Source organism: Poeciliopsis prolifica, unplaced genomic scaffold (genome assembly GCF_027474105.1).
Source record: "Poeciliopsis prolifica strain line A6 unplaced genomic scaffold, Auburn_PproV2 SCAFFOLD005, whole genome shotgun sequence".
Classification (NCBI taxonomy): domain Eukaryota; kingdom Metazoa; phylum Chordata; class Actinopteri; order Cyprinodontiformes; family Poeciliidae; genus Poeciliopsis; species Poeciliopsis prolifica.
The window spans coordinates 7,250,014-7,266,852 of NW_026562380.1; the positions used below are offsets into that span (position 1 = coordinate 7,250,014).

Below are 16,839 nucleotides of genomic sequence, written 5' to 3' on the forward strand. Positions count from 1 at the left end.
CTGTTCTCTTCTCTCAGTCTACACATCCATTTCCTTTGCTTCATGTTTGATAAGGCATCTCAGTGTGGCTTTCTTCAACCTTTAACAATGCCTTTGGGATCAAAGTTAACCATTTTCCCATTCAGTGAACAGGCTGTGGTCTAACAGGGCCAGCTTGGAGTAACCCCCAGAGAATATGGAAATGGATTGAATGAATATGTGCTGTGTTCTCAGATGAAGAAACGCATTCTGGTATATAACCATAGAAACATATTGCTAATTTGGCAGAGGCGTTCACTACATTAAACTTGGGAGGAATACTTTCTTTAAGAAGAGCACAAAAACTGGAGGAAGTTTAAAAAAATTAAACTACAACCATCAAATTGTAAAACTCTCCTCCAAATTAGCTGAAAATGTGTTGACCCACTAACTAATTTACATGCATATTCACTGTGAAATAATAGAATAACCTTTGGAGTATTTCAAACACTGAACATCTGTAGATGTGATTGTACTATTTTAGTGTTTGTTAAATTGCTTTTCTCATTTCTTACCTGTAGCATTGGGTGGGCATCGGTTGAAAGCAAGCTCTCCCGAAGGGGTCCGTCTCCACACCATCGACATTGCATAGTCCTCTGGACAAATCTCATACGGTGCTGGAGAGTAAAATGATACAAGTGATGCTACAATGATCCAAAGAGCTTTTTTTAGTATTTCCAACATGATGCAACAATTTCTTCATACTTCAGACTAGAATGTATGGAAATGTAAGAGATCAAAGCTGCAACAGTGTCAGTGAATATCAGCATGTAATTTAGGGATTATCATAAAACGGTTGCCTCTTAAATTGTGTTTTTTTGTGAGTGTGCGGGCTACAAAGTTAAAAGGGGTTTTGATGTTATTTTATTTTATTTTTTCAAATTGCTTTGTGTATTTCACAGAATGGACGCATTAAGATACTTTTTGCTTCGACTCCACTTCAAAAAGACACACAATGCAACCTGATGATTATTCTGTTTTCAGTCTGCCCTTAATGCATGAAAGCGTACATATTCATACTCTGTCATCCACGTCATCTTATCTCCGTCTCCTTCTGATTCTGCGTGATCTTATCTTGTATAACATGACACGTCACTTATTCTGCACAGATAATTATCAACCCACATCCCTCTTTCCTTAACTGTGGCTCCTCAGACTCGAGGCTTATTATCCTCTGACTCACCTGGGCAGCGTTGGTCACTACACTTTCGAACTTCTTCTCCGTTCCCATCACACTGCTGCCCGGTCACCGCCACCCCCTGACACACTCTGACACGCCTTTGCCCTCCTCCATCACAGGACTTAGAGCAGCCGCTCCACGGACCCCAGGGATTCCACTGGCCATTAGCTAAAACAGAATCAATACTGGTGAGAAACTGATACTTTCAGGGAAGAAGAAGAGAGAGAAAGCAAAGCCAAAGATACACTCCGTCTTTGTGTTTTATGTGGTGGCCTCAAAGCTTTTAATTTGAATGTCATTTTGATATATGTTTGATATGTTTGTTCTTTTAATAAAGTTGTTAGATGGAATGTTTGGCAACATTGGACAAAAGAAGACAAAATCTCATGTTTACTGGTTAAAGAAGCGGCTAAAAGGCTGCAATGAGATTTGCAATGAGTCCTTTGCAAATGTAATTACAAACCTGAATCTTTTTTTACATTTTCCCATGCTACGCCACTGAAATTCAAAGTATTCAGGGAGAATAGATAGACCAACACATAGTCGAGCATAAAGTGAAAGAAAATTCTATGCAGTGTTCATAAAATTCTACAAACAAAAGTCTGAAACATGTGGTCTGCATTTGCATTCATCCTTCTTTACAACCCAGCACTATTAATTATCTCCAGTCACACTCTGAATACTAAATACAGCCCATCTGTAAGTAACTTCGAATCAGTAGATATGCAGCTGTTATTTACAGGGCTCTGATTTTTCTTAGAGAACTTTAGAGAACAAACAATTTTATGAAGACCAGGGGGTGCAGCACACATATCTGAAATAGAACTATATAAAAAAAAGAAAAGAAATTAGATCAGAGATTTTAACATCTGTTGGAGTATTGTTCAATCCATCTCTTGAAAACTAACAAAGAATGGCACAGGACAAACTTAGAACGAAAGGATATCTTTTTCCTTCCATTCAACATTTATGCACTACTTTGTGTTGGTTTATTCTATCGAAGCCACACGTTACTATATTTGTGGTTGCAAGATGACAAAATCACAAAAAAATAAAACAGACATCAATGAATTCTCAGATGAAGCAGTATGTTTTCTGTCCTTGTTATGAACACTGTTGAACAACAGAAACTCCCTCCCTTCAGCAATGTATTCAGTAACATGCACAGAAAGCCACAGTACCCTCTGAGCAGGAAACACGCTCCACTCTCATTTTAACCTCCACTTATCCTTTGCTTTACACATATAAACACATTTTACATCCTACATCTATCCTCTGTCAGAACGACTTCCAGACGAGACAAACAGCAGAAACCTTTACGACCTGTTGGCCAAAACTCTCTGAATACATTGATCAGATCTTGCTACTTACTCATGGATTGATCCACACGGGAGCGATAGATTCCTCAAACAGATGCATGCTCATGTGCTACAAAGAGCTCAATGTGGCAGCAGTTCAAAACAATACATTTCATTCCAGCATAGGCCTGAATTATGTTTATATTTGGGAGTTTTCTATTCCTTTTCAGTCCAGTGAGTCTTGCTTCTACAATTTTCGCCTTGGATCTCTCATGGTCAATATGTGTACTTTTCAAAGTAATAATTCATTTTCTGAATAATACTTGACTTACAGCTTGGAAACAGGTGGTAACTGCTAAGCAGACACAACTTAATAGATTAGTAAATGGTGCAATGCATTGATTCATTTGCAGGCAGCACTATTTAAACATAAAATGGAAACTACGAATACTGGAGCTTTAATCTCTTATGAATCGAAAAGAGAACAAGGTCAGGGGGCTGATTGCACATTTTAGGCGGGCGGGAGGTCTGAAATAAAGAAATGAACTCCTCGTTGATAAAATTGAAACACTCACAAAAGCATTCCAGTGAAACATCACTGAAACCTTGCCGTTTTACACTGCTGCAGTGAAAATTGCATCAGGAGATTACAGAATGCTTAGAGCCTTCACATGATCAGACAATTCAAAGCCTGATCAAGACTATTAAGCTGTCGTCTCTGAACGTCTAATACATTCACAATGTTGACAGGCAGTTTTGGGCAGCTAAAGCAGAATTATGTGAAATGCATACAGTCTATCTAAGCAGATTTTTTAAAATCCATTTGATAAAGCAAGGTATCAAACATAAGTCTTGATTCTTACAACACAGCTTTGATTCTTGCTATTGGGCAAAGGAAAGAGTGCACAAGCTGTAACAGGAAGTTGAAAGTCTATCCAAACCCATTGGTAATGACACCAGTATTTAACAATTGTAATAATGTGCATTAAAATAAAAGAGACATGCATATAAGCCTCTGTTTGTCATCATTTCCAATTTAGACATAAAAGTGGATAAAGAATTAAGAGGCTCAGGATTTTTACCTGTGCAGTCAGGATTATGGCACTCTCTGCTTTCTGCCCAGTGACCGCGACACTCAGATCCCCCATGGGCGGCTGCTGAGCACTGCCTGGTCCTCTGCTGAGTGCCATTGGCACAGGTCACCGAGCAATCGCTCCAAGAGCTCCACTCCTGCCACTGTCCGTCCACTGAGGCACCAACCACAACCCAACAAGCATGTCCCAAGCGAGGGGGAAAAGAGGGCAGACAGAAACAGGGGGAGATATTCAGATTTTTGTATCCTTTCTCAGATTGAAAGCCAATAAAACAGATATCAAGCAGCGAGCAAACTGTTACATGAACTCTTGTCTCTTTTTTAAAGGAAATTGTTCAGCTGGGCTTCTGTGCTGCAGTGCCTTGCAAAAAATGCAAATAATAAATAAATAAAACATTTCCTTTGAGATTTTATTCACATTCACAAGAAAAATTATATTTTTATTTTTTTCCAAATAAAAATCTAATAAATGTGGTGGGAAAATACATTTAGCAATCATTTCACCATAGTTGTACATGTAAAGCTTTGAGCGTGTCTCTATTGACTTTGTATAAATAGAGGTTGGATTTGTTTTCTCATCCTTTTTTGTAAAACAAAATGGTCAGTAGGAAGTGTCTGTGAGCAACATTTTTAATTTGTGACGGGGCCAGACACTCCAACAGATTTGTATGGTTTGATCTAAACAAATGCATTGTAGCACTGATTGTTGTTCTGTAAGGTCAGGTTTCATGGTTTTGGTGGCTCCAGCAAATTTATTGCAGTATTGCTCCACATTAAGGTCAATTCATCTTACTATCAACTGTAGTCATTCCTGTACCAGCTACAGAAAAGCATCTATACAGAGCACTTTCTTTTACACTTGTCTTGTAAATGGTCTGTGGCATTTGCAGATGGTCCATTGAAATTTGTTGGAGTAACATAATGAAATGTGAAAAAGTTCAAATTGTTTAAATATTTTTGCAAGGCACTGTTGCTTTTTTTCATAAACTGGCCTGAATAAAAAACTATCAAAAGCTAAATTATTTTAAACATTATAAAAAAGAGGTTGATAAAGAATCCCTGACATCAAAATGCATATTATGAAGATTTATAGTTTCTCGCAAGCTGCTTCCAGGAAAAGAGCAAGAACTTAAGGGTTTTCCATAAACTCTTCTTCCAGAGCACAGCTAAAATTCGCTGTGTGTAAAAACTCATCACCACTAATCTGCTTACCATTCCCAGGCAATTGCAAGTAAGTGATTTTGATGTTAGTATTACTGTCTTCAATCTCAACAGGGTTTCCTAAACCGCATTATTGTGCAAGAAGGCTCAAACGCAGCACAAATCCTCTATCCAATCTTTCTTGTTGACTTACCTTGACAGTATTGCATAAATTAAAGACACCACAGCTGAAGCTGTGTAATTCAGATTAACAGATCTTTTAAAAAAAATTTTGTCTTAAGGATTTAAAAGTTTGAAATCTTCTTATATCCAAACCTTTAGAAAATATTGTTGCAACTGTAAGATAGTAATATATTTAGAGAGCAGACAGATGATACCTGGGCACAGGGCTATGTTGCAAAGTTTAGTCTGGGTCTCAGGTCCATCACAGGCCCTGCCTCCATGCTGGGGAGGAGCACACATCCTAGTCCTAGTGCGGTGACCCCGGCCACATGTAAATGAGCACAGGCTCCACGGTGACCATTCCTCCCATACACCGTGTACTGCGGGCACAGAAAGGGCGTCAGGCCTAATCAATGTCTCCTTCGTTGTTACAGCATAAACAAACCACTCAAACGTCACTGAGCCAGAAAGGAAATAAAATCAATCACAGTATTTGGCAACATGTTAGTGATACACGCAACACACAGTGCAGAGATTTGCAAAGTCTCCACCAGAGATATCCACTTTCTCTGCTCTTTTGGGTATTTATTATTTGCAAAACCACAAGAAATAGTTCTTCACAACCGATTTCACCAAACAACCTGAAAATATTGATTAGAAAAAGGAAGTAAATCTCACATAGATGGTTCTATACAGAACTTAGCCCATTTCCTCCAGCTTGAGGCTTGGCGGTTGGAAGGGAATGTAATAGCAACCAGCCTGTGGTGTAATGTGACCTGACAATGGTTGCAGGAATCTGTCTATACACCAAAATATAAATGAAGGGAGACACACACAAGTCACAACCTGTAACTTGTTTCTAGACCTAAATAGCTAGTGAACTAAAGAAAAAGAAACATACTTTATTGTGCAGGAGCAATGGTTCATCAAAATGGAATTATTTGGAAATTTGGAATTTTCATCTTTTTTAGACTCTAAGGACAGATTGCTTAAACTCATCAAGTAGTAGGTCAAAAATAACAGCTTCAAAAATTAAAAAGGCAAACCTATTTATTTCAATATTTGGATGAAAACACGGTTTATTTCAAAACATGATGTGGCTTACTCTAATTCCCAGGGTATTTCTTAGCAGTCCAGCTCATTGTGTTATTAAGATACACAGCTCAAAATAATAATAAACTTATCTTTGAAAACAGACAATAAAATATGCAGTATGTATATACATCCAATATATTTAGTCTTTTTGCTGATATACTTTTTAAAATACATTTGTTTTTCAATTTGTACAAAAGCAAACAACAATAGCCACTTAAAGATAACATCATTATGGCGTCTAGGTTTGCCTCTAGGCTCAGCGGCATTTAACTGACAGATGGTGAATTTTTACTGAGCTGCAGAGAATATTTGTCATTGTCTAAAAGTTTTATTTTGGAGAGTAAAATATGGAAATCTGAAAGGCTTGCAGAAGAAGCAACTCTCCCATTTCACCTGGTGCTTGCTATAATAAAACTGGCTTAGTACGGTATGCTTACGGTTGAGTTTTTAGTTGAACCAATACATGCATTCACTGATACAATTGAAAAACACACAGAAAAATCACTTTTACAGATGCATGATATTAATAAAAACTATCTAATTAAAAAAAATAATGATCTCTATTGACCTACACAATCTTGTAGAATGGTAAGAATTGATTTACCCAGCTGTCCAAACAACATTTTCCTGAAGAAAAAAAAGCAAATGGAGGGTATAATTTATGAAAAATTGATGTCAATCCAGAATCTCTGTTGGCCATTTTGCCTCTCTTCACTGCAAATAGAGCTTAAGAACTTAAAATCTGACATCTTTGTCCACAGGGAGTGGATGATTCTTCCTCTGAAGGGTCACTATCCATGAAGCACAAATCTCGGGATCAGGTTCATAGTCGGAAGGTAAGTCATCATCTGTTCCTGCCTCTAGGTGCTGCTTTGATGCTCTTAGCTAAGAGTCCCCTGGTGGTTGAAGCATTTACTTTGAAAATTTAGGGTTCAAAGCAGCCAGTCAACACGGCTTGCTGATGAAACAGGATTGAGTCCTTTTGTCTTTTTTTTCTGAACAACAGCCATTATTACAGCCAAGACCAATAACAGTACGCTACAATAAGAATTATTTTTAAACCAGATTAAGATCAGAGGCAAAACATTTGCAAAAAAAAATTATGTAATTTAGCTATATTGAACTAGAGTATCTTGAATTCAATCGTACTTCAAAAGGTCTCATTGAGATTCAACCTTATTATCTTGGACTAGCTGCAGCCAGAATGCAAAGATTTCAATTTTTTCTTCAAGGCTCTATCTAGCTTCATGTTTATTATTATTTTTTTCTCCAATAACTGCTGCAGTGCATGCTTTAAATTTCTTGATGCACATCGAGCTTAGATCAAGAACATAAAGAGAAAGGTTTTTGATTTATACGTTTGCGTAAGCATTAAGTATGATGCTGGTGGCTCAATTAAACTTTGAATATCAACCAAACATAATGTTTAATTGTATGTCATAGAAACACTTAGTTACAAATGACACATATAATAAAAGCATTTCCAATAGAAAAGCCAGTTCTTTGTTTGAAACAATATTTTAAAGATATAGTTTAGTTCAGTTGAGTTTGGCACTAAAGAACCACAACCCGCCCCTTTTTGAGATAATATTGTCAAAAATGTAATGTTAGCACATCTGTCAGTACAATAAACAGACTACTCAGATTACTAACTCCATAATATCCACTTTTTGTTCCACTGGTATGATTTTTTAGAGTGCAGTGTCAGAAAAAAAAATACGATTTTGTTCAATAAACAATTATTTTGGAAATACCAGTAAATGAAACTGCTCTTAATTGTGTTAACGGTTGAGGTTACCCTTCCCTGTAAACGTATGCTTTAAGCATTAGCCGACATCCACTTTTAATTTACTCTAGATAAAACATTTTTACCTTAATCTTCAAACTATCACAAGCCAGTTCTGATTTAACAAATGAGCTTACTTTCATTTTCATTTGACTGTTGAGGAAACATGTTTATGCTGTCCTATTATTATTATGTGTCAAGAGGAAACAAGACTCAAATAACTATTACAAATAAAATTGCTATAGCTATTGTTTATATAGCAATAGTTATTATTATTATTTTAATAAGTGATGTAGGTTTTTTTTGCAAAAAATACTTATACAAGTTGCAAATATATTTTTCTATACAATGTGATACATTTTTACATTTTTTCTTCACTTTTTGTTTTAATGTCTTAATGAAACCAGATTATTTTTGCTCATTTATCAAACCATCAGAAGTTTAGGCTTGTGCTTCATAAAAGACATCATAATAGATCAAATTTGATAGGAACTTGCATAACTTTGGTAGTAAAAGAAAAATGCTGTAAATTGGTGATATCGTTTAATGAGAATCAAGCAAGAATGTCAAATTTGTCAACATGGCTAAATATGTGCGCCAATAAAACATATTAACATTATTATTTGTGCTGTTTGCTTATATTGCACATGTCCTTTGGGGATGCTTTTTTTTTTTCAGAATTCCCGAGCTGTTTTCCTTCTGCAACATAAAGTGAATGTAATTCAAAGGCAGAAAGGTGAACACTGTCAGTTCAGTTATAACGGGGACTAAAGAATCAAAAGAGATATTTCATGAAGCAGAAATCTGTTTTGGCAGATGCTTTGTTTTGAGAACAGTCTCACAACTTTTGTGGAAGCCTTGGTTTTCTAACAGCATGTTTGATTTCACCCTGCAGTGCTCACCAGTACTGTTTGCTGTTTTCACTGATTGTGACAACAAGTCTTGGGTTTGTCTTAGACTGCAACTGTTACTTGGAAATATTTATGCAGCATACGAGTATATTTCTATCTATAAAGGTAGTTTAAAGAAAGACAATTAATCTGTCATTCCTACAAGGTTTTAATTCTATCAATATGTTGTTTGGACTGACCTTGTACAGTGGTATAGCAAGGTTTACTACAACTGTACTAAATAATAAATGATTTTGGAAGATAGCTTTAAAAAATTAGGTTCTGATTTTATAATGCGTGAAAAAAAAATTTCTGTTTGTCCAACAGGAAACAAACTTGTTAAAAAGTTAAAATGACAGAAATTACATACTAGCAAACAAAATTTTGAAAAAGTTGTGGCACACTAAGCTTTTGTTCAGTAAGTCTTACATTATTTCAGTTTTGGACAAGGTTGGGGTCCGTTTCTCTAAATTCAAATTCAACAAAAGGTTATTACCTGCTCGAAAGCCACCGAGTTCTTACTTACGCATGTCCCATCTGGTAAAACAAGTATGGTTTATCTAAAATCTTAGAAGCTATCAGAAGATGCAGCTTGCTGTGTTTTCTAATCAGTTCAATTACTTTGGTGTTTGCAATGTAGTCTCAGAAGCACCGCATTTATCAGCTTCGTCAAACTAACCATGAGAGCAGAATTTAATTACGAAAATCTACCTACTTATCTGTGTAAATAATTCCAAAAATGGAGAATGGTGGCAGGGGGTTTCGCATTCCTTTTAGATGAATATTAACAAGCATTATGCTGCAATCACCAGTCAGAAAAGCATCTGATTCTGATACCTAACTACCAGTGACTCATTTGCCATGCCATTATAAGTTTATGATGAAATGCCTTCCAGCTTGTTTGGAGAAACTCTGCCAAGCTATTTTAAAATGCACAGTTGACCTTCAAGGAAATGACGGTGACGACATCAGTATCTATGACTCCCCGAGCTCCATGCAGGACCACATGTCATGAAACCATTTCTTTTTTATGCTGATGTATTGCTTTACAGTTATATGGAATGGGAAAACTAAAAAAAAGTGGCGATGGAAAAAAAAAAGAACAATTCCAAAAATAATTGGGAAAAGGAAAGATTAGCTTAATTATAATAGCTCTAAATAATAACAGCACATTCTTAAATATAGACACATTCAAAGTTTTGTTAGAACAGAACAAGAAAATTCCTCCCATGTCAACAACAAAGAAGCAAAACATTAATAGTCAAGAATCTGCGGCTAACACTACCTGGACAAGGGGCAGTGTTATTGCAAACCCTTGATTCTCTTAAAGGGCCGCTGCAGTGTGTTCCGTATGGTGAGACACATGTTCTTGTTCGCACGTGCGACCCTTGACCACATGTTACAGAGCATGAGCTCCACTGGGACCACTCCTCTGCACCTGATTCACCTGTGTGGGAGAAGGGTGACACTAGTTAAATGCAGCAATATGGTCTTGCGCACGGCTTACGGAGCGTGGGTGGGACAAGTTGGGCTGGGTTGAGTAAAGTTGGAAGGGGCCAACATGAGTCACGTTGGGGTTAGAAAGGGGACTCTAAAGATTTACAGAAATGCTATTATACAGTCTGTGCCACCTTTATGTGATCTTTGATGAATACTTGAGCCTAAATCATTTGACTTCATATTTAATTTGCATGCAGCACATAAGTGTTTTTGCAACTGTGATTACAGAGTAGTTGCACTAATTATGTTTGCAGTGTCGCAGAGATGTGTAAATTAATCAAACTTCTACCAGAAACTAAAAATATGTATTTATGCAAAGATCACAGAGAAGGTATTACAGTAGACATCAGGGTTACATCTGACTTTTTACTTAAGTTCTTAAAGAAATACATGCATTTTGGTAAAACTGAAAGCAAAACAAACAAAAAAAATTACAAGAGTGTGGTGACATGCAAGAAAGACAACATCTGCAAAAAAATAATAGAAAATGGAATTTAATGGTGTTAGTTCAGGAAAAAGGGTTTTAGAGGAGGATTCCCTTGCACTGCGGTGAACCATCTATGTTTGATAACATTGATGAAAGGCTATTGGTTTTGAAACTTGTTTTTATTTTTATATGATGTCCTTGTTATCAATGAAAATTCTAACTTTATAGTATATTTTTTTAAATTTTTATATATTTTTTTTATGCAGACATCAACCATCTTCAAGTTTAGCTTAGACCTTTTCTCAAATTAAGTTCAAATTGTGGTGCCAAAAAGTTTCTTTGAACCACAAAGTTACCACATATATTTCTTGATATGTAAGTAATATAGGAACCCCTAAGGGGCCCTTTGAGATTAAAAAAAGGGCTTGAATGAAGCAAATATAAATAATGTAAATATAATGAAGCAATGAAATGAATTTCAAATTCCTGATAGTCTAAATGCAGAAGGAATCATTTAGTGAGAGTCATGGAGACAAATTCATCAGAGTTGTCACCAAATAATTGATGTCTGGTTATGTCAAACCCCCAAGTAAAGCATTAATTTTCTTTGAGGCTTAATGTTTGAGAGAAACAATTTAACACAGAGATGAACATTTTCTTTTTGTTGCAGCTCTGAATACATTTATGTCATTGTGAGTCATCAGACTGGATCGGAATTACAAAAAAAAGAAAAAAAAGACACGGTATGCTTTTAACTTGTTTCACGGGACACAGATTCAGCCAAATAGGATCTTAATCCTACCTTTAATTTTTGGAGATCATAAAATAGACTGAAAGGTGGATCAATTTGTTCAATGAGGCAGTATAGGGAGAGTAAATCGGGTGAGAATGAGAAACAGAAAAGCCCAGCAATGTGACTCAACAGGGGAACAGACACACCTGCGGCGAATGGAGAGGAGGAATGTTAATGAGTGTGTATTAGTACAGGCATGTATGTGTTGGATGTATCGTGTTTTACAAATCAAAACGGTCATGAAAGGAGAGACGGTTGTCAACAATGACAGAAATATAAATGGATCAACCCATGACAAATAGAAAAACATTTCCCAAAATAAAAATAAGGAAAATAAAACTCTCAATAACAGTTAGATATAAACCCACCCATGTCAGAAAAAAAAAATAAAAAATGATTTTTCTAACTAAAACAGAAAAGAACTTAAATCTGAAAACTAAATATTGTTGGTTTAATTTCTGTCAGCCTAATTTTCTTTTTAATTGAAGTTATAAAAATACAGGGTGACATGTCATAAGATGCATTAAATGAATTTAGATCCCTTCTGGCTTTAACAATGAATTTGATGCTACATTTGATAAAGCCACAAAGCTTCAGTGATTCTCTAAGGGCAGCATCTATCAGTTCACTTTTAAAAAGTGTTTAATTTTTGCTCAAGGGTCTTTTTTTTTCAAATGACATTTAATTTATTGTGTCTAGGAGGAAATGATTAACCACATCACTTCCTTACTTTCAAACTGCTGTTTAATTAATGTTCTTCAAAAAGTCTGTGTGAATAAGCCACTTGTCACCTCACTATATGGCAATAAAAGAAAAAATCACAAAAAAAATTAGACTCTAAATTCAAAGTAAATACTCATGAAGAGATGGGAAATTTATTGTCCTTAATTTTATATGTGGCGTTTGAAAATGGGAAGGAAAAAATAAAAATGCAAAACATTTCCACTTGAAAAGTGCAGTACAAGAGAGCATGCATGATGAAATAAATTAAGTTTAGTTAACAAAATAAAGTAAAGAAACATAACTATTTCATTACCAGTTTGTGCCATAAATTTAGCAGATTCAGCTTGCTCCTTCAGGGCCTTTGTGTCATGAACTGATCGTGGCCGCTGACTTTTTACTGTATGCTCTCCGATCATTCCATATTCTATGGGACAAAATAGAGGTTCATATGAAAGCTAGGCTTAAACATGATCTTCTTAATGAACAAAAGCTTATTACATTCTGTTTTCAGGATATTTGAAGCAAACTGCAATACATGGCTAGAAACAAAGACCACACAAGTTTTTTTTGTTTGTTTGTTTTTTTTCTTTTAAAAATCTTGTTTTGTTCTCTCTATGGCATAGAACAATGCAACAAATTTTTAAGGGTGAGTTGGAAATATTAATTGAACTTGAAAGCACAGCGAAGACATATAGAAAACATGCAAGTAATTTCACTCTGGTTTAGAAGAGTCTAGCAACTTATTCAACCAGCTACAAACCCACCCCCCTTCAAAAACAAAGATAAATGAAAGTAAAAATGTGTAAGCCATCAGAAAGCCACATAGGAAGGGGGTCATGGACATAGCATGCTATTGATCCACGGTTTCCTCAGTAAATTCACATTTTCATTCGATTCGTTTTGGTTGACCAAAGCCCAAAATATAACCGTATACAAATGTATTCTGAGCTGTATACATTACAGTGCATGTCCTCTTTGTTTCCCACAGAGGAACAAAGACACAATGAGAACAATGCAACGACACTGAGAAAAGTGATGCTAGTAATAATGTGTTTGGAATTTGCATCAGCTGTTTGAAGTAAATCCGAATCAGTGATCAATACTTAAATAGCTTATGCAAATTATTTGTTACTCCAAGTTTTGATTTAAAACTAGCATTACTTCTGGCAGTGTGGGCCAAATGGGATGATTTTGTCTTTTGCTGTTTGGCAATACACGTGATGCATTAACAACAGATTCACACATAACTTATGTTAGTACATCAGACAGTACAATGCATCAGCCAGTGATATGGATGTTTAAAGTCTTGACTCTTGTTTAAAGGGCTGGTGCAGAATTTTTGAAGTGAGCTTCTGTCAATGAATATAAGTGATGTATAGCTTACCTGTAGTAGTTAGTTCTCTTGGCTCAATAAGGTACCAAGAGCAAAACAGACTTAAAGTGGTTTATGTGCAAGTTTATTATTGATTTACAAAGGAGATGATAATTATTTACACAGTGAATGGAGGCAGAAGCAGTGCAAAACCAATTATCTTTCAGAGTGAAACCCACATTAAGAATGAAACCAAAAGATTTTGTTCAGAGAAACTGATAGAGTTGTACAAAGAATAAAAATGTAGAAATTTTGCATACACTTTAATCACTATTGTCTGTTTGCTTTTTACAAAATTTTAACATCAAAAAATTACTTTATACTGAATTGAAGTGTTTAGTTGATAACTTTGCTCTGTTCTCAGTACACACAGGAAAAGCCTTGGTGGAGCACTGCCTCTAAAATCCTCTTCTGTAAATATTCATTACCTTAGTCATAAATAATCTCCTGCTCCAAATGTATTGATGATTTTAAAACAACTAAAATTGAGCTTATATGAACTGCTTTGACAATTTTTTAACTGGAGTTAATATGACAGAAGTTTGTCTTGGTCTTGGTCCCTTCTTGGACTGGCTATTATTTAAATTCACCATTTTGGATTTTTCCTAAAGAATGACACAGAGAGAAAAAAGTCCACTGCAGGCAAGATATAAACTGGCTTCATGGTTTTCATCAGAAACTCTCTTCAAAATATGAAACTGCCTCAGACCCTGCATTCCCCAACTTTCAGACAGCTAATATCTTCTGACTTCTATGTCCATAAGATATAAAATGCGTTATCAGTCATCTCATATAATCTATTCATTATTTTTTTCAAAATGTTTTAATAAACAATGTGCTCACAACCAGAAGAGCCAGCAGCCCGACAAAGCAAATGGTATTAATCAGATTGTGTTAAATAATGGTTCCCTAAATGGAATAAGGGGAAAAAACTATGATCCAACCTCTAGCTTCAGTTGAAAGACACCACTTCTCTGGAGTAGCACTAAGAATGCTGTGTTTGTGTTTACATAAAGAATGAGAATATTGCAAGGGTATAATGAAAGGAGGAAAACCCCGCCAGGTAGAAACACCAAGGCTTTTTTGATGCAGATAACGATCTTCATCACTATAAGCTCATGAAGTACCCAGCTTCAAAGGCGTGTTCAAAAGGTCTTTGAATCTGAGTTGATTGTGTCCACATCTGTTTTGCTGAAATTAAGCCTAAAGCCTCTGTGTGAACTTGTGTGCCCTGAAAGAAATGTGTATCTGTGCTGATGGCTGGAAAAACAGCAGGCGGTTGAACTAATAACCAGATGTTTCATTGGAGTTAGCCACTGCAGACATGTATCTCTTCTTCGGTACTCTCTGTAATACCTGGTTGTGTCAGTAATTTTCTACCAATTTTCTGTCTTTGGCATAAAAAAGAAAAAAAAAGTCATCTTGAATTATTTCATATTATAAGGACATCTGAAAAAAGTGATGTATTTTTCAATAATTTTCCAAAATAAAGATAAATGAATGATTCCATTTTAATTATTTTAATTTGTTTAGGTGTGACAATGCTCTCAATTCATCTTTGCCTCAAATTGACTGTTGTTACATGTTAACACAGTTTATGTTTGGGAAGGTCAAGTCAATGCGAAAGCAGCACAAAGTGTAAAACAAAAAAAGATAAATGTTACGTTAAGAGCTCAAAGGTTAGGTTAAGAATAATCCTTGCAGAATTCACTGACAATAAAAGAAACATCCGCCTTACTAACCTTTCTTATCTGATGCTAATTACAAACAAGGGAGAATATAGGTGAGTAGGGAATCTGTTGATAAATTAAATATGTTTTTTCCCATTTCTCTATACATTATCATCAACCAATGATTCAGCACATTTTAATTGGATTTTGCATGGAGGACCAACATAAAATAGTTCATAACTGTATAGAAAAAGGATAATAACATACCATAGTGATAATTTGTATTCAACCTCCTTTACTACAGTACATCAAAATGAAATGCAGTGCAACCAGTTTCCTCTGGAAGTCAGCAAAAAAGACTGAGATCACCTGTGTCTATCTGATCTCAGTATAAAAACAGTTGTTCAGTTAAAGTTGCAGTTACTTTCATTAAAATTTATTTTTAAACATATTTGACTGAGCTGTCATTATGTGCTGACAGTAGAATATGAGACAGATTATAAGTTTTAAAACATTTCCTCTGCCTCCTTCCTGTGGTCCTTCTCCCATCTGAAGTAGTACCCTGCTCCTGGTGAAGCAACCAATCAGTACCAGAAGGAAGTTGTTGCCACTGTTAAGCTCATGTACACACTTCCATTGTTTAACACGTAGCGTTGTTTAAACTCAATGTTGCCGGTGTGCTGGAACTGTGGAAATGGTTGAGAAACAGGAAAACTAGCCAGGTGAAAATCAGCCCCTTGTCCTAAGCTATTTGCTTTATATGGAGATTCTGAACTCTCTGTTATTAAGAAACAATTGCTGGATTCTGTGAAAGCTTTAAATTTTACCTAATAGCTAATGTTTGCCCGTAACATGTAGAGTTCCATGTTAAAAAGCTTACCAGAAACTGCCTACCATCCTCCACCGCAAAGAGAGAAGTGCCAACCCTAACGAGACGGCTGTTAATGTTAATTCAGTAATTTGAATGTTAAATCAGGTTGGAAGGCTCTCTTCTTCAAATTTCCAGACTAACTTCACGGTTTTCTCAAAAGTCCCGGCCTCAGAGATTTCTTTGCCTAAGAATGTTATTGTTCGAAACGTATCACAAAGACAAAGAGCAAGAAAAACGCCAAGCAATTCTGGGATAAAGTTGTGGAAAAAGCTGGGCTATTTCACAAAACAATATACAAAACTTAAAAAAGTCAAGAAGCAAGAAAAAAAGAGTTGGGCATTAAGGAAGAACACATTCTGGTCCGATGACAATAAAACTGAACTTTCTGGGAAAGCAAAAAAAAATTTTTAAATAGCACTGCACATAAGCCTTAACACACAACCACTATAGAGCAACATTGTGGAGGTGTTGCTATGCTATATTTTCAGATTTGGAAGCAAAATGTATTCAACATGTAGAATTATGGCAATCATTAGCTAGTTTGATTTGATCTTTCACATTAAAAAAATAAATAAAAAATAAAAAAAATTCTCAAAAAGGAAATGCTGAAGTGGTTATTTTTGCAAGGCACTATAGAAACATTTTATTATACAATATTTACCAAGCAACAGTTTTTCAGGAAGTGGCTGTTTCAATTGTTTTAATTATTTTTTCCATGATTGTCTACTTCTGCCAGTCATTTATTTATTGTATTACTAATACGACATTATGCTTACAGTCAATCCCATGTGATTTAATTA

The 16,839-nt window shown here is 35.6% G+C and overlaps 1 protein-coding gene across 6 annotated transcripts in view; it reads right to left on the reverse strand.

Moving 5' to 3' along the window:
• adgrb3 (adhesion G protein-coupled receptor B3) overlaps positions 1-16,839 on the reverse strand; it is a 117,605-nt gene that overhangs the window by 54,706 nt on the left and 46,060 nt on the right. For 4 of the 6 annotated variants that reach the window (XM_055029321.1, XM_055029318.1, XM_055029317.1 and 1 more), the window contains exons 3-8: positions 12,440-12,550; positions 9,969-10,130; positions 5,128-5,292; positions 3,579-3,743; positions 1,202-1,366; positions 534-635 (exon numbers count right to left, since the gene is read on the reverse strand). In XM_055029321.1, the coding sequence (XP_054885296.1) occupies positions 534-635; positions 1,202-1,366; positions 3,579-3,743; positions 5,128-5,292; positions 9,969-10,130; positions 12,440-12,550 (870 nt within the window). The remainder of the gene's footprint in view (positions 1-533; positions 636-1,201; positions 1,367-3,578; positions 3,744-5,127; positions 5,293-9,968; positions 10,131-12,439; positions 12,551-16,839) is intronic. The other 2 variants (XM_055029320.1, XM_055029322.1) reach the window with 2 other exon arrangements.